The following is a 22810-nucleotide window of genomic DNA, read 5'->3' on the forward strand; positions in this document are numbered from 1 at the left end:
AGTGTCACCCACAGCCACATCAGGACCTGCTAAATGAACTAGTGTAGCCCCACAGCCACATCAGGACCTGCTAAATGAACTAGTGTAGCCCCACAGCCACATCAGGACCTGCTAAATGAACTAGTGTAGCCCACAGCCACATCAGGACCTGCTAAATGAACTAGTGTAGCCCACAGCCACATCAGGACCTGCTAAATGAACTAGTGTAGCCCACAGCCACATCAGGACCTGCTAAATGAACTAGTGTAGCCCACAGCCACATCAGGACCTGCTAAATGAACTAGTGTAGCCCCACAGCCACATCAGGACCTGCTAAATGAACTAGTGTAGCCCACAGCCACATCAGGACCTGCTAAATGAACTAGTGTAGCCCACAGCCACATCAGGACCTGCTAAATGAACTAGTGTAGCCCACAGCCACATCAGGACCTGCTAAATGAACTAGTGTAGTCCACAGCCACATCAGGACCTGCTAAATGAACTAGTGTAGCCCCACAGCCACATCAGGACCTGCTAAATGAACTAGTGTAGCCCCACAGCCACATCAGGACCTGCTAAATGAACTAGTGTAGTCCACAGCCACATCAGGACCTGCTAAATGAACTAGTGTAGCCCACAGCCACATCAGAACCTGCTAAATGAACTAGTGTCGCCCACAGCCACATCAGGACCTGCTAAATGAACTAGTGTCGCCCACAGCCACATCAGGACCTGCTAAATGAACTAGTGTAGTCCACAGCCACATCAGGACCTGCTAAATGAACTAGTGTCGCCCCACAGCCACATCAGGACCTGCTAAATGAACTAGTGTCGCCCACAGCCACATCAGGACCTGCTAAATGAACTAGTGTAGTCCACAGCCATATGGCACAGCCACATCAGGACCTGCTAAATGAACTAGTGTAGCCCACAGCCACATCAGGACCTGCTAAATTAACTAGTGTAGCCCACAGCCACATCAGGACCTGCTAAATGAACTAGTGTAGCCCACAGCCACATCAGGACCTGCTAAATGAACTAGTGTCACCCACAGCCATATGGCACAGCCACATCAGGACCTGCTAAATTAACTAGTGTAGCCCACAGCCATATGGCACAGCCACATCAGGACCTGCTAAATGAACTAGTGTAGCCCCACAGCCACATCAGGACCTGCTAAATGAACTAGTGTCACCCACAGCCACATCAGGACCTGCTAAATGAACTAGTGTAGCCCCACAGCCACAGCAGGACCTGCTAAATGAACTAGTGTAGCCCCACAGCCACATCAGGACCTGCTAAATGAACTAGTGTAGCCCACAGCCACATCAGGACCTGCTAAATGAACTAGTGTAGCCCACAGCCACATCAGGACCTGCTAAATGAACTAGTGTAGCCCACAGCCACATCAGGACCTGCTAAATGAACTAGTGTAGCCCACAGCCACATCAGGACCTGCTAAATGAACTAGTGTAGCCCCACAGCCACATCAGGACCTGCTAAATGAACTAGTGTAGCCCACAGCCACATCAGGACCTGCTAAATGAACTAGTGTAGCCCACAGCCACATCAGGACCTGCTAAATGAACTAGTGTAGCCCACAGCCACATCAGGACCTGCTAAATGAACTAGTGTAGTCCACAGCCACATCAGGACCTGCTAAATGAACTAGTGTAGCCCCACAGCCACATCAGGACCTGCTAAATGAACTAGTGTAGCCCCACAGCCACATCAGGACCTGCTAAATGAACTAGTGTAGTCCACAGCCACATCAGGACCTGCTAAATGAACTAGTGTAGCCCACAGCCACATCAGAACCTGCTAAATGAACTAGTGTCGCCCACAGCCACATCAGGACCTGCTAAATGAACTAGTGTCGCCCCACAGCCACATCAGGACCTGCTAAATGAACTAGTGTCGCCCACAGCCACATCAGGACCTGCTAAATGAACTAGTGTAGTCCACAGCCATATGGCACAGCCACATCAGGACCTGCTAAATGAACTAGTGTAGCCCACAGCCACATCAGGACCTGCTAAATGAACTAGTGTCGCCCACAGCCACATCAGGACCTGCTAAATTAACTAGTGTCGCCCACAGCCATATGGCACAGCCACATCAGGACCTGCTAAATGAACTAGTGTAGCCCCACAGCCACATCAGGACCTGCTAAATGAATTAGTGTAGCCCACAGCCACATCAGGACCTGCTAAATGAACTAGTGTCGCCCCACAGCCACATCAGGACCTGCTAAATGAACTAGTGTAGCCCACAGCCACATCAGGACCTGCTAAATGAACTAGTGTAGCCCCACAGCCACATCAGGACCTGCTAAATGAACTAGTGTAGCCCCACAGCCACATCAGGACCTGCTGAATGAACTAGTGTAGCCCCACAGCCACATCAGGACCTGCTAAATGAACTAGTGTAGCCCACAGCCACATCAGGACCTGCTAAATGAACTAGTGTAGCCCACAGCCACATCAGGACCTGCTAAATGAACTAGTGTAGCCCACAGCCACATCAGGACCTGCTAAATGAACTAGTGTAGCCCACAGCCACATCAGGACCTGCTAAATGAACTAGTGTAGCCCCACAGCCACATCAGGACCTGCTAAATGAACTAGTGTAGCCCACAGCCACATCAGGACCTGCTAAATGAACTAGTGTAGCCCACAGCCACATCAGGACCTGCTAAATGAACTAGTGTAGCCCACAGCCACATCAGGACCTGCTAAATGAACTAGTGTAGTCCACAGCCACATCAGGACCTGCTAAATGAACTAGTGTAGCCCCACAGCCACATCAGGACCTGCTAAATGAACTAGTGTAGCCCCACAGCCACATCAGGACCTGCTAAATGAACTAGTGTAGTCCACAGCCACATCAGGACCTGCTAAATGAACTAGTGTAGCCCACAGCCACATCAGAACCTGCTAAATGAACTAGTGTCGCCCACAGCCACATCAGGACCTGCTAAATGAACTAGTGTCGCCCACAGCCACATCAGGACCTGCTAAATGAACTAGTGTAGTCCACAGCCACATCAGGACCTGCTAAATGAACTAGTGTCGCCCCACAGCCACATCAGGACCTGCTAAATGAACTAGTGTCGCCCACAGCCACATCAGGACCTGCTAAATGAACTAGTGTAGTCCACAGCCATATGGCACAGCCACATCAGGACCTGCTAAATGAACTAGTGTAGCCCACAGCCACATCAGGACCTGCTAAATTAACTAGTGTAGCCCACAGCCACATCAGGACCTGCTAAATGAACTAGTGTAGCCCACAGCCACATCAGGACCTGCTAAATGAACTAGTGTCACCCACAGCCATATGGCACAGCCACATCAGGACCTGCTAAATTAACTAGTGTAGCCCACAGCCATATGGCACAGCCACATCAGGACCTGCTAAATGAACTAGTGTAGCCCCACAGCCACATCAGGACCTGCTAAATGAACTAGTGTCACCCACAGCCACATCAGGACCTGCTAAATGAACTAGTGTAGCCCCACAGCCACAGCAGGACCTGCTAAATGAACTAGTGTAGCCCCACAGCCACATCAGGACCTGCTAAATGAACTAGTGTAGCCCACAGCCACATCAGGACCTGCTAAATGAACTAGTGTAGCCCACAGCCACATCAGGACCTGCTAAATGAACTAGTGTAGCCCACAGCCACATCAGGACCTGCTAAATGAACTAGTGTAGCCCACAGCCACATCAGGACCTGCTAAATGAACTAGTGTAGCCCCACAGCCACATCAGGACCTGCTAAATGAACTAGTGTAGCCCACAGCCACATCAGGACCTGCTAAATGAACTAGTGTAGCCCACAGCCACATCAGGACCTGCTAAATGAACTAGTGTAGCCCACAGCCACATCAGGACCTGCTAAATGAACTAGTGTAGTCCACAGCCACATCAGGACCTGCTAAATGAACTAGTGTAGCCCCACAGCCACATCAGGACCTGCTAAATGAACTAGTGTAGCCCCACAGCCACATCAGGACCTGCTAAATGAACTAGTGTAGTCCACAGCCACATCAGGACCTGCTAAATGAACTAGTGTAGCCCACAGCCACATCAGAACCTGCTAAATGAACTAGTGTCGCCCACAGCCACATCAGGACCTGCTAAATGAACTAGTGTCGCCCACAGCCACATCAGGACCTGCTAAATGAACTAGTGTAGTCCACAGCCACATCAGGACCTGCTAAATGAACTAGTGTCGCCCCACAGCCACATCAGGACCTGCTAAATGAACTAGTGTCGCCCACAGCCACATCAGGACCTGCTAAATGAACTAGTGTAGTCCACAGCCATATGGCACAGCCACATCAGGACCTGCTAAATGAACTAGTGTAGCCCACAGCCACATCAGGACCTGCTAAATGAACTAGTGTCGCCCACAGCCACATCAGGACCTGCTAAATTAACTAGTGTCGCCCACAGCCATATGGCACAGCCACATCAGGACCTGCTAAATGAACTAGTGTAGCCCCACAGCCACATCAGGACCTGCTAAATGAATTAGTGTAGCCCACAGCCACATCAGGACCTGCTAAATGAACTAGTGTCGCCCCACAGCCACATCAGGACCTGCTAAATGAACTAGTGTAGCCCACAGCCACATCAGGACCTGCTAAATGAACTAGTGTAGCCCCACAGCCACATCAGGACCTGCTAAATGAACTAGTGTAGCCCCACAGCCACATCAGGACCTGCTAAATTAACTAGTGTAGCCCACAGCCACATCAGGACCTGCTAAATGAACTAGTGTAGCCCACAGCCACATCAGGACCTGCTAAATGAACTAGTGTCACCCACAGCCATATGGCACAGCCACATCAGGACCTGCTAAATTAACTAGTGTAGCCCACAGCTATATGGCACAGCCACATCAGGACCTGCTAAATGAATGAGTGTAGCCCCACAGCCACATCAGGACCTGCTAAATGAACTAGTGTCACCCACAGCCACATCAGGACCTGCTAAATGAACTAGTGTAGCCCCACAGCCACATCAGGACCTGCTAAATGAACTAGTGTAGCCCCACAGCCACATCAGGACCTGCTAAATGAACTAGTGTAGCCCATAGCCACATCAGGACCTGCTAAATGAACTAGTGTAGCCCCACAGCCACATCAGGACCTGCTAAATGAACTAGTGTAGCCCACAGCCACATCAGGACCTGCTAAATGAACTAGTGTAGCCCCACAGCCACATCAGGACCTGCTAAATGAACTAGTGTAGCCCCACAGCCACATCAGGACCTGCTAAATGAACTAGTGTAGCCCCACAGCCACATCAGGACCTGCTAAATGAACTAGTGTAGTCCACAGCCACATCAGGACCTGCTAAATGAACTAGTGTAGCCCACAGCCACATCAGAACCTGCTAAATGAACTAGTGTCGCCCACAGCCACATCAGGACCTGCTAAATGAACTAGTGTCGCCCACAGCCACATCAGGACCTGCTAAATGAACTAGTGTAGTCCACAGCCACATCAGGACCTGCTAAATGAACTAGTGTCGCCCCACAGCCACATCAGGACCTGCTAAATGAACTAGTGTCACCCACAGCCACATCAGGACCTGCTAAATGAACTAGTGTAGTCCACAGCCACATCAGGACCTGCTAAATGAACTAGTGTAGCCCCACAGCCACATCAGGACCTGCTAAATGAACTAGTGTAGCCCACAGCCACATCAGGACCTGCTAAATGAACTAGTGTAGCCCCACAGCCACATCAGGACCTGCTAAATGAACTAGTGTAGCCCACAGCCACATCAGGACCTGCTAAATGAACTAGTGTAGCCCCACAGCCACATCAGGACGTGCTAAATGAACTAGTGTCGCCCACAGCGACATCAGGACCTGCTAAATGAACTAGTGTCGCCCACAGCCATATCAGGACCTGCTAAATGAACTAGTGTAGCCCACAGCCATATGGCACAGCCACATCAGGACCTGCTAAATGAACTAGTGTAGTCCACAGCCATATGGCACAGCCACATCAGGACCTGCTAAATGAACTAGTGTAGCCCACAGCCTCATCAGGACCTGCTAAATGAACTAGTGTAGCCCACAGCCATATGGCACAGCCACATCAGGACCTGCTAAATGAACTAGTGTAGCCCACAGCCACATCAGGACCTGCTAAATGAACTTGTGTAGCCCACAGCCACATCAGGACCTGCTAAATGAACTAGTGTAGTCCACAGCCACATCAGGACCTGCTAAATGAACTAGTGTAGTCCACAGCCACATCAGGACCTGCTAAATGAACTAGTGTAGCCAACAGCCACATCAGGACCTGCTAAATGAACTAGTTTAGCCCACAGCAACATCAGGACCTGCTAAATGAACTAGTGTAGCCCCACAGCCACATCAGGACCTGCTAAATGAACTGGTGTCGCCCCACAGCCACATCAGGACCTGCTAAATGAACTAGTGTAGCCCACAGCCACATCAGGACCTGCTAAATGAACTAGTCTAGCCCACAGCCATATGGCACAGCCACATCAGGACCTGCTAAATGAACTAGTGTAGCCCACAGCCACATCAGGACCTGCTAAATGAACTAGTGTCGCCCACAGCCACATCAGGACCTGCTAAATGAACTAGTGTAGCCCACAGCCACATCAGGACCTGCTAAATTAACTAGTGTCGCCCACAGCCACATCAGGACCTGATAAATGAACTAGTGTAGCCCACAGCCACATCAGGACCTGCTAAATGAACTAGTGTAGCCCCACAGCCACATCAGGACCTGCTAAATGAACTAGTGTAGCCCACAGCCACATCAGGACCTGATAAATGAACTAGTGTAGCCCACAGCCACATCAGGACCTGCTAAATGAACTAGTGTAGCTCCACAGCCACATCAGGGCCTGCTAAATGAACTAGTGTAGCCCACAGCCACATCAGGACCTGCTAAATGAACTAGTGTAGTCCACAGCCACATCAGGACCTGCTAAATGAACTAGTGTCGCCCCACAGCCACATCAGGACCTGCTAAATGAACTAGTGTCGCCCACAGCCATATGGCACAGCCACATCAGGACCTGCTAAATGAACTAGTGTAGCCCACAGCCATATGGCACAGCCACATCAGGACCTGCTAAATGAACTAGTGTCGCCCACAGCCACATCAGGACCTGCTAAATGAACTAGTGTAGTCCACAGCCACATCAGGACCTGCTAAATTAACTAGTGTAGTCCACAGCCATATGGCACAGCCACATCAGGACCTGCTAAATGAACTAGTGTAGCCCACAGCCATATGGCACAGCCAGATCAGGACCTGCTAAATTAACTAGTGTCGCCCCACAGCCACATCAGGACCTGATAAATGAACTAGTGTAGCCCACAGCCACATCAGGACCTGCTAAATGAACTAGTGTAGCCCCACAGCCACATCAGGACCTGCTAAATGAACTAGTGTAGCCCACAGCCACATCAGGACCTGATAAATGAACTAGTGTAGCCCACAGCCACATCAGGACCTGCTAAATGAACTAGTGTAGCCCCACAGCCACATCAGGGCCTGCTAAATGAACTAGTGTAGCCCACAGCCACATCAGGACCTGCTAAATGAACTAGTGTAGTCCACAGCCACATCAGGACCTGCTAAATGAACTAGTGTTGCCCCACAGCCACATCAGGACCTGCTAAATGAACTAGTGTCGCCCACAGCCATATGGCACAGCCACATCAGGACCTGCTAAATGAACTAGTGTAGCCCACAGCCATATGGCACAGCCACATCAGGACCTGCTAAATGAACTAGTGTCGCCCACAGCCACATCAGGACCTGCTAAATGAACTAGTGTAGTCCACAGCCACATCAGGACCTGCTAAATTAACTAGTGTAGTCCACAGCCATATGGCACAGCCACATCAGGACCTGCTAAATGAACTAGTGTAGCCCACAGCCATATGGCACAGCCAGATCAGGACCTGCTAAATGAACTAGTGTCGCCCCACAGCCACATCAGGACCTGCTAAATGAACTAGTGTAGCCCACAGCCATATGGCACAGCCACATCAGGACCTAACATAAGGAGATCTCAGCAGATATAGCAGCAAAGGGGGGACCAACTCCATATTAATGCCCATGATTTTAGAATGAGATGTTGAACGAGCAGGTGTCCACATCCTGTTGGTCGTGTAGTGTAGATACAGTACATCTTGGCAATGCTTTCCAGAGCCTCCCCGCTACTGTTACTATGTGTTGTTATCACAGTAATCTGTACTGTAAGCGCTGAGTGTTTCGAAACAGGACACAGTATGGCCCAATGGAACAGAGAAGGATGAGACTGCTATTTTAGAAGAACTAACGCACAATGAAAAGGCCTTGTAAAACATTTTTAAAAAGAATGCATGATGAATAAATGATGGACGTTTTCTAGGGACCTTTCAAATCAAATCAAATTTTATTGGTCACATACACATGGTTAGCAGATGTTAATGCGAGTGTAGCGAAATGCTTGTGCTTCTAGTTCCAATCTAACAATTCCACAACAACTACCTAATACACACAAATCTAAAGGGGTGAATGAGAATACAATGGCTTGCGAAAGTATTCACCCCCCTTGGCAATTTTCCTATTTTGTTGCCTTACAAACTGGAATTAAAATTTATTTTTGGGTGGGTTTGTATCATTTGATTTACACAACATGCCTACCACTTTGAAGATGCAAAATATATTTTTTATTGTTAAACAAACAAGAAATAAGACACAAAAAACTGAACTTGAGCATGCATAACTATTCACCCCCCCAAAGTCAATACTTTGTAGACCCACCTTTTGCAAAATGTACAGCTGCAAGTCTCTTGGGGTATGTCTCTATAAGCTTGGCACATCTAGCCACTGGGATTTTTGCCCATTCTTCAAGGCAAAACTGCTCCAGCTCCTTCAAGTTGGATGGGTTCCGCTGGTGTACAGCAATCTTTAAGTCATACCACAGATACTCAATTGGATTGAGGTCTGGGCTTTGACTAGGCCATTCCAAGACATTTAAATGTTTCCCCTTAAACCACTCGAGTGTAGCTTTAGCAGCATGCTTATGGTCATTGTCCTGCTGGAAGGTGAACCTCTGTCCCAGTCTCAAATCTCTGGAAGACTGAGACAGGTTTCCCTCAAGAATTTCTCTGTATTTAGTGCCATCCATCATTCCTTCAATTAAGACCAGTTTCCCAGTCCCTGCCGATGAAAAACATCCCTACAGCATGATGCTGCTACCACCATGCTTCACTGTGGGGTGATGAGAGGTGTTGGGTTTGCGCCAGACATAGCGTTTTCCTTGATGACCAAAAAGCAAAATTTTAGTCTCATCGGACCAGAGTACCTTCTTCCATATGTTTGTGGAGTCTAACACATGCCTTTTGGCGAACACCAAATGTGTTTGCTTATTTTTTTCTTTAAGCAATGGCTTTTTTTGTAGCCACTCTTCCGTAAAGCCCAGCTCTGATGGAGTGTACGGCTTAAAGTGGTCCTATGGACAGATACTCCAATCTCCGCTGTGGAGCTTTGCAGCTCCTTCAGGGTTATCTTTGGTCTCTTTGTTGCCTCTCCGATTAATGCCCTCCTTGCCTGGTCTGTGAGTTTTGGTGGGTGGCCCTCTCTTGGCAGGTTTGTTGTGGTGCCATATTCTTTCCATTTTTTAATAATGGATTTAATGGTGCTCCGTGGGATGTTCAAAGTTTCAGATATTTTTTTATAACCCAACCCTGATCTGTACTTCTCCACGACTTTGTCCCTGACCTGTTTGGAGAGCTCCTTGGTCTTCATGGTGCTGCTTGCTTGGTGGTGCGGCTTGCTTGGCGTTGTTGCAGACTCTGGGGCCTTTCAGAACAGGCGTATATATACTGAGATCATGTGACACTTAGATTAAACACAGGTGGACTTTATTTAACTAATTATGTGACTTCTGAAGGTAATTGGTTGCACCAGATCTCATTTATGGATGTCATAACAAAGGGTTGTGAATACATATGTACGCACCACTTTTCTGTTTGTAATATTATTTTTTTTAAACAAGTTCTTTTTTTCATTTCACTTCACCAATTTGGACTATTTTAACGAGGTGGGACAAAGTCATTGTTTTACAAGCCACAAGTAAGTCTCAAGTCTTAGCACTCAAGTCCCAAGTCAAGACAGGCAAGTCCGAGTCAAGTCTCAAGTCAAGACCGTCAAGTCTCAAGTCCTAAACTTTGAGTTTCGAGTCCTAAACAAGTCATAATGTGCTCTTCACCAAATGTAATACCATTTCATATTTTTAACAAGAGTAACAGTTAGTATATTACATTTACGCAAATCATGAATACTTAAAAAAAAAAATCTATATATTTATTACTTTCCAAATAAACGTTATATTTCCATGGAAATGAGAAAGACCTCTCTCTCTCTCTCTCTCTCTCTCTCTCTCTCTCTCTCTCTCTCTCTCTCTCTCTCTCTGCGGGAGAGGCGTGGTAGGCTGGGTCGGGTCGTGTGAGGTGGTGGCTGCATAGAAATACATCACCTACAATAGCCTTTGCTGTGTAGATTAGAGAATCGAGTACAGATCTATATATTGCATTTCTATCTGGAAGACTGTATGTGAATGCGGTGCCTCAGATGAAATAAGCCGCCGTTCTTCATTCATTATCAGCGGAGAAAGCTCAAAACTGCGGAGGACAGCAGAGAGGGGGGGATGGTGGGATTTGTGTGAAACACAAATCAGGAGGTTCAAGCACTCGCCGTAATCAACAGGTTAAGAAGAGTACACAACTATTTGAGGAGGCACTCTGCCACAAATGTGCTCATTTGATCTTGTCCAGCTCCAAACAGCGTGGTGGCGAGTCAATCTGCAAGTCTAATCTAGGCAAGCAGTGAGGAGAGCACATAACAATACAGGCTCCAGACATCACAAGCCAGGCAAAAAAATAAACTCATGAAACAAGTTACACACACTCATAAACACACAACTTCGTGTGATGGATCGCTGTCGGCTATATTAGCCACGACTTACCGTTCTTTGTGCAGCTTCAAAATGTCGAACAAAGTTGGATATGGTTGCGCCTCCGTCTGTAATTCTCTTCCCGCATGTTTTGCAAGTTGCGATCCGTTTTTTGTTGATACAGCGTTGTCTTTATATCTGAAAATAATAATTTTGTGTATCATCTTTCCAAGGGCTCCTTCTGAATTCATCCGCAGACGTTCCTCTGCACTGACACGCACATTTTGATTGGCCGCTGCCCGATTCAAACTGTAATCCGTTAAATGAAGAGTTGATGCTCAGACCACTTTTTTTAATAGCATCATTTTTAATATTTAGGCTTCGGGGAGGTCGAGTCATAAGGCTCAAGTCCAAGTCAAGTCACGAGTCATTGGTGTTAAAGTCAAAGTCTAGTTGCAAGTCATCATATTTGTGACTCGAGTCCAAGTCATGTGACTTGAGTCCACACCTCTGCTATTTTGTGTATGGCCACTACATGCAATCCAGATAAAAATCAATTTAAATTACAGGTTGTAATGCAACAAAATAGGAAAAACGTAGAGGGGGATGAATACTATTGCAAGGCGCTGAATGTACATGTAAGTATATGGATAAGCGATGACCGACCGATAAAATACAGTATATACATGTGATATGAGTAATGTAAGATATGTGAACATTATTAAAGTGCCATTATTTAAAGTGGCATTGTTTAAAGTGACTAGTGATCGATTTATTAAAGTGGCCAGTGATTGGGTCTCCATATACAGTGGGGGAAAAAGTATTTGATCCCCTGCTGATTTTGTACGTTTACCCACTGACAAAGAAATGATCAGTCTATAATTTTAATGGTAGGTTTATTTGAACAGTGAGAGACAGAATAAAAACAACAAAAAAATCCAGAAAAATGCATGTCAAAAATGTTAAAAATGATTTGCACTTTAATGAGGGAAATAAGTATTTGACCCCTCTGCAAAACATGACTTAGTACTTGGTGGCAAAACCCTTGTTGGCAATCACAGAGGTCAGACGTTTCTTGTAGTTGGCCACCAGGTTTGCACACATCTCAGGAGGGATTTTGTCCCACTCCTCTTTGCAGATCTTCTCCAAGTCATTAAGGTTTCGAGGCTGACGTTTGGCAACTCGAACCTTCAGCTCCCTCCACAGATTTTCTATGGGATTAAGGTCTGGAGACTGGCTAGGCCACTCCAGGACCTTAATGTGCTTCTTCTTGAGCCACACCTTTGTTGCCTTGGCTGTGTGTTTTGGGTCATTGTCATGCTGGAATACCCATCCACGACCCATTTTCAATGCCCTGGCTGAGGGAAGGAGGTTCTCACCCAAGATTTGACGGTACATGGCCCCGTCCATCATCCCTTTGATGCGGTGAAGTTGTCCTGTCCCCTTAGCAGAAAAACACCCCCAAAGCATAATGTTTCCACCTCCATGTTTGACGGTGGGGATGGTGTTCTTGGGGTCATAGGCAACATTCCTCCTCCTCCAAACACGGCGAGTTGAGTTGATGCCAAAGAGCTCCATTTTGGTCTCATCTGACCACAACACTTTCACCCAGTTGTCCTCTGAATCATTCAGATGTTCATTGGCAAACTTCAGACGGGCATGTATATGTGCTTTCTTGAGCAGGGGGACCTTGCGGGCGCTGCAGGATTTCAGTCCTTCATGGCGTAGTGTGTTACCAATTGTTTTCTTGGTGACTATGGTCCCAGCTGCCTTGAGATCATTGACAAGATCCTCCCGTGTAGTTCTGGGCTGATTCCTCACCGTTCTCATGATCATTGCAACTCCACGAGGTGAGATCTTGCATGGAGCCCCAGGCCGAGGGAGATAGACAGTTCTTTTGTGTTTCTTCCATTTGCGAATAATCGCACCAACTGTTGTCACCTTCTCACCAAGCTGCTTGGCGATGGTCTTGAAGCCCATTCCAGCCTTGTGTAGGTCTACAATCTTGTCCCTGACATCCTTGGAGAGCTCTTTGGTCTTGGCCATGGTGGAGAGTTTGGAATCTGATTGATTGCTTCTGTGGACAGGTGTCTTTTATACAGGTAACAAGCTGAGATTAGGAGCACTCCCTTTAGGAGTGTGCTCCTAATCTCAGCTCATTACCTGTATAAAAGACACCTGGGAGCCAGAAATCTTTCTGATTGAGAGGGGGTCAAATACTTATTTCCCTCATTAAAATGCAAATCAATTTATAACATTTTTGACACGCATTTTTCTGGATATTTTTGTTGTTATTCTGTCTCTCACTGTTCAAATAAACCTACCATTAAAATTATAGACTGATCATTTCTTTATCAGTGGGCAAACGTACAAAATCAGCAGGGGATCAAATACTTTTCCCCTCTACCGCTATGGGCCCGGCTCTGTCAGCAGCCCTATACAGGCAGGAGAGATCTCAGAGGCTCAGACACACAGGAGAGAAAGGTTTCTGCGTCAGCAGCCGCTTCCTTATCCAAATGTGTTTCATTTCAAAGTATTTTGCTTAGTGTCATTCTGTTGACTTCCCTGACAAGCTGAAGACTGCAGAAAATAATAGTTGTTGTGGAAATCATTTGAATCGCCTTGTGACTTTTGTGTTTAATCTATTTATATGCTTTTTATTCAAATAAATAAGTATTTTTTTGACTAGTCAGCATGTTAGAGTTTTGTGTTACAGACTTTGTGTAGGAACTAATCCTTACTTGAGATACTGTAAGAGCTACATAAATCTCCATGTATGAATGATGAACCCCTCCCCTCTTCCTCCTGCTGCTCCTCCCAGCCCAATACCAGGTGACAGTTAAGACCAATGAGGCATCGAGGAGATGTCAGCTGACAGGAAGTTACCTCCTCTTGCCAGAACGAGACGCCTTATTGCTCCAGGACCTCCAGACTGGTGCGACCGTCTACTGCTGGCCCTACCACCTCCTACGACGCTTCGGACAGGTCAAGGTAAAGGGTTAGAGGTCAGGGTGGAAGGTCAGAGGTAATGTCCAGTAGATTTTAGCTAGAGTTGTGTTGTATCTACCATAATCAGTAGAGTTGTGTTGTTTCCATCATAATCACTAGAGTTGTGTTGTATCTATCATAATCACTAGAGTTGTGTTGTATCTACCATAATCACTAGAGTTGTGTTGTTTCTATCATAATCACTAGAGTTGTGTTGTTTCTATCATAATCACTAGAGTTGTGTTGTATCCACCATAATCACTAGAGTTGTGTTGTTTCTACCATAATCAGTAGAGTTGTGTTGTTTCTACCATAATCACTAGAGTTGTGTTGTATCTACCATAATCACTAGAGTTGTGTTGTATCTACCATAATCAGTAGAGTTGTGTTGTATCTGCCATAATCAGTAGAGTTGTGTTGTTTCTACCATAATCAGTAGAGTTGTGTTGTATCTACCATAATCACTAGAGTTGTGTTGTATCCACCATAATCAGTAGAGTTGTGTTGTTTCTACCATAATCACTAGAGTTGTGTTGTATCTACCATAATCAGTAGAGTTGTGTTGTTTCTACCATAATCACTAGAGTTGTGTTGTTTCTACCATAATCACTAGAGTTGTGTTGTTTCTACCATAATCACTAGAGTTGTGTTGTTTCCACCATAATCACTAGAGTTGTGTTGTTTCCACCATAATCAGTAGAGTTGTGTTGTTTCTATCATAATCACTAGAGTTGTGTTGTATCTACCATAATCAGTAGAGTTGTGTTGTTTCTATCATAATCACTAGAGTTGTGTTGTTTCCACCATAATCACTAGAGTTGTGTTGTTTCCACCATAATCAGTAGAGTTGTGTTGTTTCTATCATAATAACTAGAGTTGTGTTGTATCTACCATAATCAGTAGAGTTGTGTTGTATCTACCATAATCACTAGAGTTGTGTTGTTTCCACCATAATCACTAGAGTTGTGTTGTTTCCACCATAATCACTAGAGTTGTGTTGTATCTACCATAATCAGTAGAGTTGTGTTGTATCTACCATAATCACTAGAGTTGTGTTGTATCTACCATAATCAGTAGAGTTGTGTTGTTTCTATCATAATCACTAGAGTTGTGTTGTTTCCACCATAATCACTAGAGTTGTGTTGTTTCCACCATAATCACTAGAGTTGTGTTGTTTCTACCATAATCACTAGAGTTGTGTTGTTTCTATCATAATCACTAGAGTTGTGTTGTTTCCACCATAATCACTAGAGTTGTGTTGTTTCTACTTTAATCACTAGAGTTGTGTTGTTTCCACCATAATCACTAGAGTTGTGTTGTTTCTATCATAATCACTAGAGTTGTGTTGTTTCTATCATAATCACTAGAGTTGTGTTGTATCTACCATAATCAGTAGAGTTGTGTTGTTTCTATCATAATCACTAGAGTTGTGTTGTTTCTATCATAATCACTAGAGTTGTGTTGTATCTACCATAATCAGTAGAGTTGTGTTGTTTCTACCATAATCACTAGAGTTGTGTTGTATCTACCATAATCAGTAGAGTTGTGTTGTATCTGCCATAATCAGTAGAGTTGTGTTGTTTCTACCATAATCAGTAGAGTTGTGTTGTATCTACCATAATCACTAGAGTTGTGTTGTATCCACCATAATCAGTAGAGTTGTGTTGTTTCTACCATAATCACTAGAGTTGTGTTGTATCTACCATAATCAGTAGAGTTGTGTTGTTTCTACCATAATCACTAGAGTTGTGTTGTTTCTACCATAATCACTAGAGTTGTGTTGTTTCTATCATAATCAGTAGAGTTGTGTTGTTTCTACCATAATCACTAGAGTTGTGTTGTTTCCACCATAATCACTAGAGTTGTGTTGTTTCCACCATAATCACTAGAGTTGTGTTGTTTCCACCATAATCAGTAGAGTTGTGTTGTTTCTATCATAATCACTAGAGTTGTGTTGTATCTACCATAATCACTAGAGTTGTGTTGTTTCCACCATAATCAGTAGAGTTGTGTTGTTTCTATCATAATCACTAGAGTTGTGTTGTTTCCACCATAATCACTAGAGTTGTGTTGTTTCCACCATAATCAGTAGAGTTGTGTTGTTTCTATCATAATCACTAGAGTTGTGTTGTATCTACCATAATCAGTAGAGTTGTGTTGTTTCTATCATAATCACTAGAGTTGTGTTGTATCTACCATAATCAGTAGAGTTGTGTTGTATCTACCATAATCACTAGAGTTGTGTTGTTTCCACCATAATCACTAGAGTTGTGTTGTTTCCACCATAATCACTAGAGTTGTGTTGTATCTACCATAATCAGTAGAGTTGTGTTGTATCTACCATAATCACTAGAGTTGTGTTGTATCTACCATAATCAGTAGAGTTGTGTTGTTTCTATCATAATCACTAGAGTTGTGTTGTTTCCACCATAATCACTAGAGTTGTGTTGTTTCCACCATAATCACTAGAGTTGTGTTGTTTCTACCATAATCACTAGAGTTGTGTTGTTTCTATCATAATCACTAGAGTTGTGTTGTTTCCACCATAATCACTAGAGTTGTGTTGTTTCTACTTTAATCACTAGAGTTGTGTTGTTTCCACCATAATCACTAGAGTTGTGTTGTTTCTATCATAATCACTAGAGTTGTGTTGTTTCTACCATAATCACTAGAGTTGTGTTGTTTCTACCATAATCACTAGAGTTGTGTTGTTTCCACCATAATCACTAGAGTTGTGTTGTTTCTACTTTAATCACTAGAGTTGTGTTGTTTCCACCATAATCACTAGAGTTGTGTTGTTTCTATCATAATCACTAGAGTTGTGTTGTATCTGCCATAATCACTGGAGTTGTGTTGTTTCCACCATAATCACTAGAGTTGTGTTGTTTCTATCATAATCAGTAGAGTTGTGTTGTTTCTACCATAATCACTAGAGTTGTGTTGTTTCTACCATAATCACTAGAGTTGTGTTGTTTCTACCATAATCACTAGAGTTGTGTTGTTTCTATCATAATCACTAGAGTTGTGTTGTTTCTACCATAATCACTAGAGTTGTGTTGTTTCTACCATAATCACTAGAGTTGTGTTGTATCTGCCATAATCACTAGAGTTGTGTTGTGTTGTTTCCACCATAATCACTAGAGTTGTGTTGTTTCTACCATAATCACTAGAGTTGTGTTGTATCTGCCATAATCACTAGAGTTGTGTTGTGTTGTTTCCACCATAATCACTAGAGTTGTGTTGTTTCTACTTTAATCACTAGAGTTGTGTTGTTTCTATCATAATCACTAGAGTTGTGTTGTTTCTACCATAATCACTGGAGTTGTGTTGTTTCTATCATAATCACTAGAGTTGTGTTGTTTCTACTTGAATCACTAGAGTTGTGTTGTTTCCACCATAATCACTAGAGTTGTGTTGTTTCTACCATAATCACTAGAGTTGTGTTGTTTCTACCATAATCACTAGAGTTGTGTTGTTTCTATCATAATCACTAGAGTTGTGTTGTTTCTATCATAATCACTAGAGTTGTGTTGTTTCTATCATAATCACTAGAGTTGTGTTGTGTTGTTTCTATCATAATCACTAGAGTTGTGTTGTTTCTACTTTAATCACTAGAGTTGTGTTGTGTTGTTTCTACTTTAATCACTAGAGTTGTGTTGTGTTGTTTCCACCATAATCATCAGTCCCTCCAGGATTTTGCGGCGGCAATATGCAATAATTTAGTCCAATTTGTCACAAAAATGTGCTGACGAGGAATAAGAGTTTATTGCCTTGTGGCTTGACTGTACCATATGCTGCGGTAAATGTGTGGTGATCGGTCAATTTTCAGCAATAATATTGTGATTATTTGACTGTGATTGGTCAATCCTGGAGGGACTGAGTAACCTTGTGTTGTGTGTGTGTGATTGACAGGGGGGCTTCAGCATCGAGGCGGGCCGTCGCTGTAGCTCGGGAGAGGGTCAATTCACCTTCCTGTCTAAGCATGCTCCTCAGATCTACAAGGCCATGGAAGATGCTCTTACCCTGCACAGCGAGATGGAGAATGAAGACACCAAAACCTCTATCCAGCCTCCTAGCAACTCATCCTCTCCACAACTTCCTCATTCTTCCTCCTCTCCTCATCCTTCACGTAACTCATCGTCTCCTCAACTTCCTCATTCTTCCTCCTCTCCTCATCCTTCACGTAACTCATCGTCTCCTCAACTTCCTCATTCTTCCTCCTCTCCTCATCCTTCTTGTAATACCTCCTCCTCCTCTTCCCATCACCCTCCTATCAAACACAGAGTCCACACCCACCCCCGCACCGACCTATCAGACAGACCCGCTGCCCCTCCTCTACCAATGAGAAACAACCTCTTACCCAGCCCTCCAATCATATCTCCTGTTACTGAACAGGTTCCGGGGCCTGAGCCAATGGCTAACTCTGATTGTGATCTGTATGCCACTATAGAGGACAACCTACTCCCCAGAATGAAACACCCGCCAGCCCCACTCAGGATGCAGCACAGCCTGCATCTCTATGATGAGGAAGAGGAGGAAGAGAGGTGTCACTCCCTGGATACTGTCGACCTGAACAAACTGAGGCTGGGTACAGGGCTGGGGGTGGGCGTGGGAGAGGGGTCTACTTATTATAACCTGAGAAGGGGTATTACTGGGAGGGCGGAGGAGGAAGAGGAGGAGGAGGAGGAGGAGGAGGAGAGGTGTCACTCCCTGGATACTGTCGACCTGAACAAACTGAGGCTGGGTACAGGGCTGGGGGTGGGAGAGGGGTCTCCTTATTACAACGTGAGAAGGGGTATTACTGGGAGTGCAGAGGAGGAAGAGGAGGAGAGAGAGAGGGAGAGTATGGTGGGTAGCTCACAGTGTATCTATGCTTTAGTGAGCAAGCCCTGTGAGACCCAGCCACTGCCTCTGGTCCGGTCCTTGCCTCAACCTCAAACCCAGTCCCGGTCTATGCCAAACCTCTCCCGCCTGCAGGCCCAGGCCCAGCTACAGGGGGAAGAGGAGATGGGCTCGGGGTGCTCCATCACACCCAACCAGGACCCTATCAGTTTTAAACAGAAGCTCTCTGACATCCTGGGTAAAGATCTGGCTAAGTTTCAGCAGCCCCAGCAGCCCTTAACCCCCCTGGCCACAGTGACACCAAGAGGCAGTGGATACTAATATCTACTGTTACTGAAAGACTGTGACTGTTATACCAGCTCTATCAGGTCCATCAGAACTAGAATACATGACTGTTATACCAGCTCTATCAGGTCCATCAGAACTAGAATACATGACTGTTATACCAGCTCTATCAGGTCCATCAGAACTAGAATACATGACTGTTATACCAGCTCTATCAGGTCCATCAGAACTAGAATACATGACTGTTATACCAGCTCTATCAGGTCCATCAGAACTAGAATACATGACTGTTATACCAGCTCTATCAGGTCCATCAGAACTAGAATACATGACTGTTATACCAGCTCTATCAGGTCCATCAGAACTAGAATACATGACTGTTATACCAGCTCTATCAGGTCCATCAGAACTAGAATACATGGGGGAGGTGACTTTGGGTCCCTGAAGGACTGCCAGTATTAAAAGTGCACAATTGAATCAAAAGTGTATTGTGTGCATTTGTAAATTGCATTTATTTCAACATTTAGCCTAGAAATCCCTCCAACCTCTCTACACCCCTTGGTCCCTGTGAAGCCAAAAGACTGTGGCTGTAATTATCATTAGTAGGACTCTATCCCTACCTAATCTCATCTACCCAGAACAATATCATGTAAGTTATGTAGTCTGTCCACAAGATATGCTATGAGAGAAAGAGAACAACCAGGGGTATGCAAAATATAGGATTCCATCAAATGTGTTGTCTGTGCATTTGTAAATTGCATTTTTATTTCAACATTTACATATTACGGATGTATCTCTTGCATTAAATTAAAATATATTGTACATATTGAGTTGAATAAGAGAAGGTTATACATTTAATTCCCATGCCAATAAAGTCCTTTGAATATACAGTGTTGAAGCTGTTGAAATTAAATCAGACAGAGTGAATTATTCTGGGAAAATTTAGAAGAAAAAAAAGTTCTAAATATTTATCATTATTTTTTTTTAATTTTTTTTTCCCTCCATCAAAAACTATTCTCGGAAGAAAACAAATAACAATACATTAATATCAAAGTATTTTTGTTTATATATATATATATATATATATTTTTTTTATTATTATTATTAGATATGCGTGCAATCAGACCGTGAAACCAAATGTTCCAGATGTATTTAGTCCCTAAAGTGCAAGAAAGGAAAGAAAGCCCCTATGAGAAGCCATATTATCAGGTCCTTGTTTAAATACACAACGTCTTCAATACCCCACAATAGGCTAGGTCTTTTTATTTTATTTTACAGTGTTCATATCTAATAAATAAATATGGTATGATGAAACAGCCCTCCCTATGAGTAAAAAATGTTTGAAAATACACATTTTCAAACGTCTTGTGCCCACTGGGATATTCGTGTTCTTGTCTAAACGTAGGCTAGACTACCGTTTTAATCTAACCCAGAACATTAATAAACTTTTTAAGATACAAGCAGAGTTTGGGGAACATGTCAATTCGGGAAAGTAAACCGAAAATCTGACGCCACAATGTTTCCCATTGGCAAGCATTGGAATTTCAGTGTACTTCCTGAATTTAAAATGGAATTGACCCCAACCCCCCGGATATCCATATCTAATAAATAAACATGGCATGATGAGACAAGTGTTATTGTATAAATGTAGCCGAGAGTAGGCCTAGACTACAGTCTCAATCTAAACCAGAATATTATTCAACATTTCAAGGTTGGGCTACGTGGCTCTATTTTGGTGTGCGTTATTGTCTTCTAAAACACAAGACAGTTTCTATAAATAAATAAAAAATGAAACAATCCGTATGAAAACCAATCCTAAAAGAGGTCCTGTTGTGACCTTTAGACTCTAAATTGTCACCGTCTGCCGGCCTGTCCGTCCTCAAAGTCACTGTAATGCGACGACTCCCCATCACTCCCGTTAGAAGTATTAGACACCCTCTTATTCCCCGATCCTAGATCAGATTTAGGCGCAGACAGAATGATGAGGTGACCGACGGGGCCATTGTTCTCCTGATCTCCGACCAGTCTCTTGTTCTGAGGCTGCTGGGAGAGGGAGTCCTGCAGGGTGTTGCTGATCCCAGTCATCCCGCCACCACCACCCCGCAAGGGCTCTGGAGAGAGAGACCCCAGAAGGGTCCTCCTAGCCGGGATAAGGTGGTCTATGTCTGGTGAGGCGCATCCACTCCGTGACCCTCCCCGACCCTCTGGTTTCACCACCCCGGTAAGCAGCGCCGAAAGTTCCTGGATGTAAATCTGAGCCATCTGGAGAGTATCATACTTTGACAATTTATTATTATCGGACGGAATCACGCTCCGCAACGTGTCAAACGCCTTGTTCAGTCCGTGCATTCTCCGTCTCTCCCGGGCGTTAGCCGCGACTCGCCGGTGTTTCTGCGGGCCCGGGTGGTGGTCCTGCTGCGTACCGTTTCCTCCTTCTCCCTGGTCCCCAGGTACTGTATCCAGGTCCATCTCTATCGTGACACCACTGTCCGTTAGTTTACTCACCGACATGAGTTTCTCCAGTGAGAGATCCATGGAGCCGCTGTGCGCGTAATGGCCCGTTTCTCTGGTTGAGTATAGAGACTGTCCTCCTGGAGATGTTACCCTGGTTCTGGATGCGAGAGGATCCACTTTAGACTGTTGTATCAGGGGGAAGTCCTCGGTTGTGTAGTCTGTCCAGCCGGACAGTTCTGTTTTAGCTGTCATAACGGCTACAGACTTCCACGACTTGGTTGGAGAGGTATGTATGATGTGTTATTTCGCTCTTTCTTAGATAATCAATATTTGGAAAACACTGGAACGTGTCTTGAATATTCAGCGGTAAGATTTAGTTGGAGTTTCAGAGAGAGAGAGAAAAAAAAAAGTGAACAAAAAAAAAAACAGCGAAGAAAATCCACCAAAACCAGGTTTGGACAGCGTCTATCTTCAATGACCAAGGACGGCGCTAACAGTTGACTCACTTGTGACACAATCTCCTGGTTGTCCACCTCTGGATCCTGGCCGATCCTTCAGTACCACATCCCCCTCCACCCAACCCCGCCCTAGGAGGCACCCAGGTTTGGATGGCACGGCCAATGGCGTGGGTTGCCTCTTCACAACAAAAGAAAACAATTGGGTCAATCTAAACTTTTATTTTTTTTCTTCTGCAAATATTGTGCGTTGTAACTCAATCCTGTTGTTGTTGACATTTGGCTTCACTTGTCATCCGAGGTAATTCATTATTCTAAAGACGTTTCGTTTATGTCTTGGGAGAAAATAGTTTTATTTTTCATTTAACTTTTAAAATAGTTATTCGATTCCAGAAAATATTGGGGGACATTTAGGCCTCGTAAAAAATAAACAAATGATTTATGTTTTATCGAATACACATTTTTTCTAAGCGCTACTTTTTGGAGTCTTGTCAGTTTCACCTATAAACAGATACATTATGTATATGAATAGTACAGCCAATACACGACTCCGTGAGGGTGGTATAATCGCCTTGTCATCTCCCCAATACTTCATCTGAATATTGATCTAACTCTAGTTTGTGTTACTGCCAACATCAGTTGAAAATTTACCCCCACATCCTTATCCCTTAAACAATATAATTTAGAGCAGATAAGCAACGGAATTGGCTCGGGAGAAGCAGACTGACTCATAGAAGGACAACTGACATACATAGCAGAGTAATATATGTTGTAGTTTGTTCTCAAATAAACAGTAAAAATTGATAATCTCTGTGGATTATTTGCGTAATAAAAGTGGCCAGGTGGTAGACAGG

General features: G+C 44.4%; 2 protein-coding genes across 2 annotated transcripts in view; one reads left to right on the top strand and one right to left on the bottom strand.

Moving 5' to 3' along the window:
• LOC106604125 (docking protein 3) overlaps positions 1–19142 on the top strand; it is a 31049-nt gene extending 11907 nt beyond the window's left edge. The window contains exons 5-6 of the mRNA XM_045717817.1: positions 13754–13923; positions 17833–19142. Coding sequence (XP_045573773.1) covers positions 13754–13923; positions 17833–19083 — 1421 coding nt within the window. The 3' untranslated portion in view covers positions 19084–19142. The remainder of the gene's footprint in view (positions 1–13753; positions 13924–17832) is intronic.
• An 811-nt stretch (positions 19143–19953) lies between these two features.
• On the bottom strand, positions 19954–22019 carry LOC106594454 (protein atonal homolog 1). Its single transcript, XM_014185826.2, has one exon. The coding sequence runs from the start codon at positions 21751–21753 to the stop codon at positions 20902–20904; it is 852 nt and encodes a 283-aa protein (XP_014041301.1). The 5' UTR covers positions 21754–22019; the 3' UTR covers positions 19954–20901.
• Positions 22020–22810: the final 791 nt, after the last annotated feature.

This window comes from Salmo salar, chromosome ssa05 (genome assembly GCF_905237065.1).
Source record: "Salmo salar chromosome ssa05, Ssal_v3.1, whole genome shotgun sequence".
NCBI lineage: Eukaryota > Metazoa > Chordata > Actinopteri > Salmoniformes > Salmonidae > Salmo > Salmo salar.

Coding starts and splice junctions, on each gene's coding strand:
- LOC106594454 (XM_014185826.2), bottom strand. CDS start 21,753: ATGACAGCTAAAACAGAACTGTCCGGCTGGACAGACTACACAACCGAG.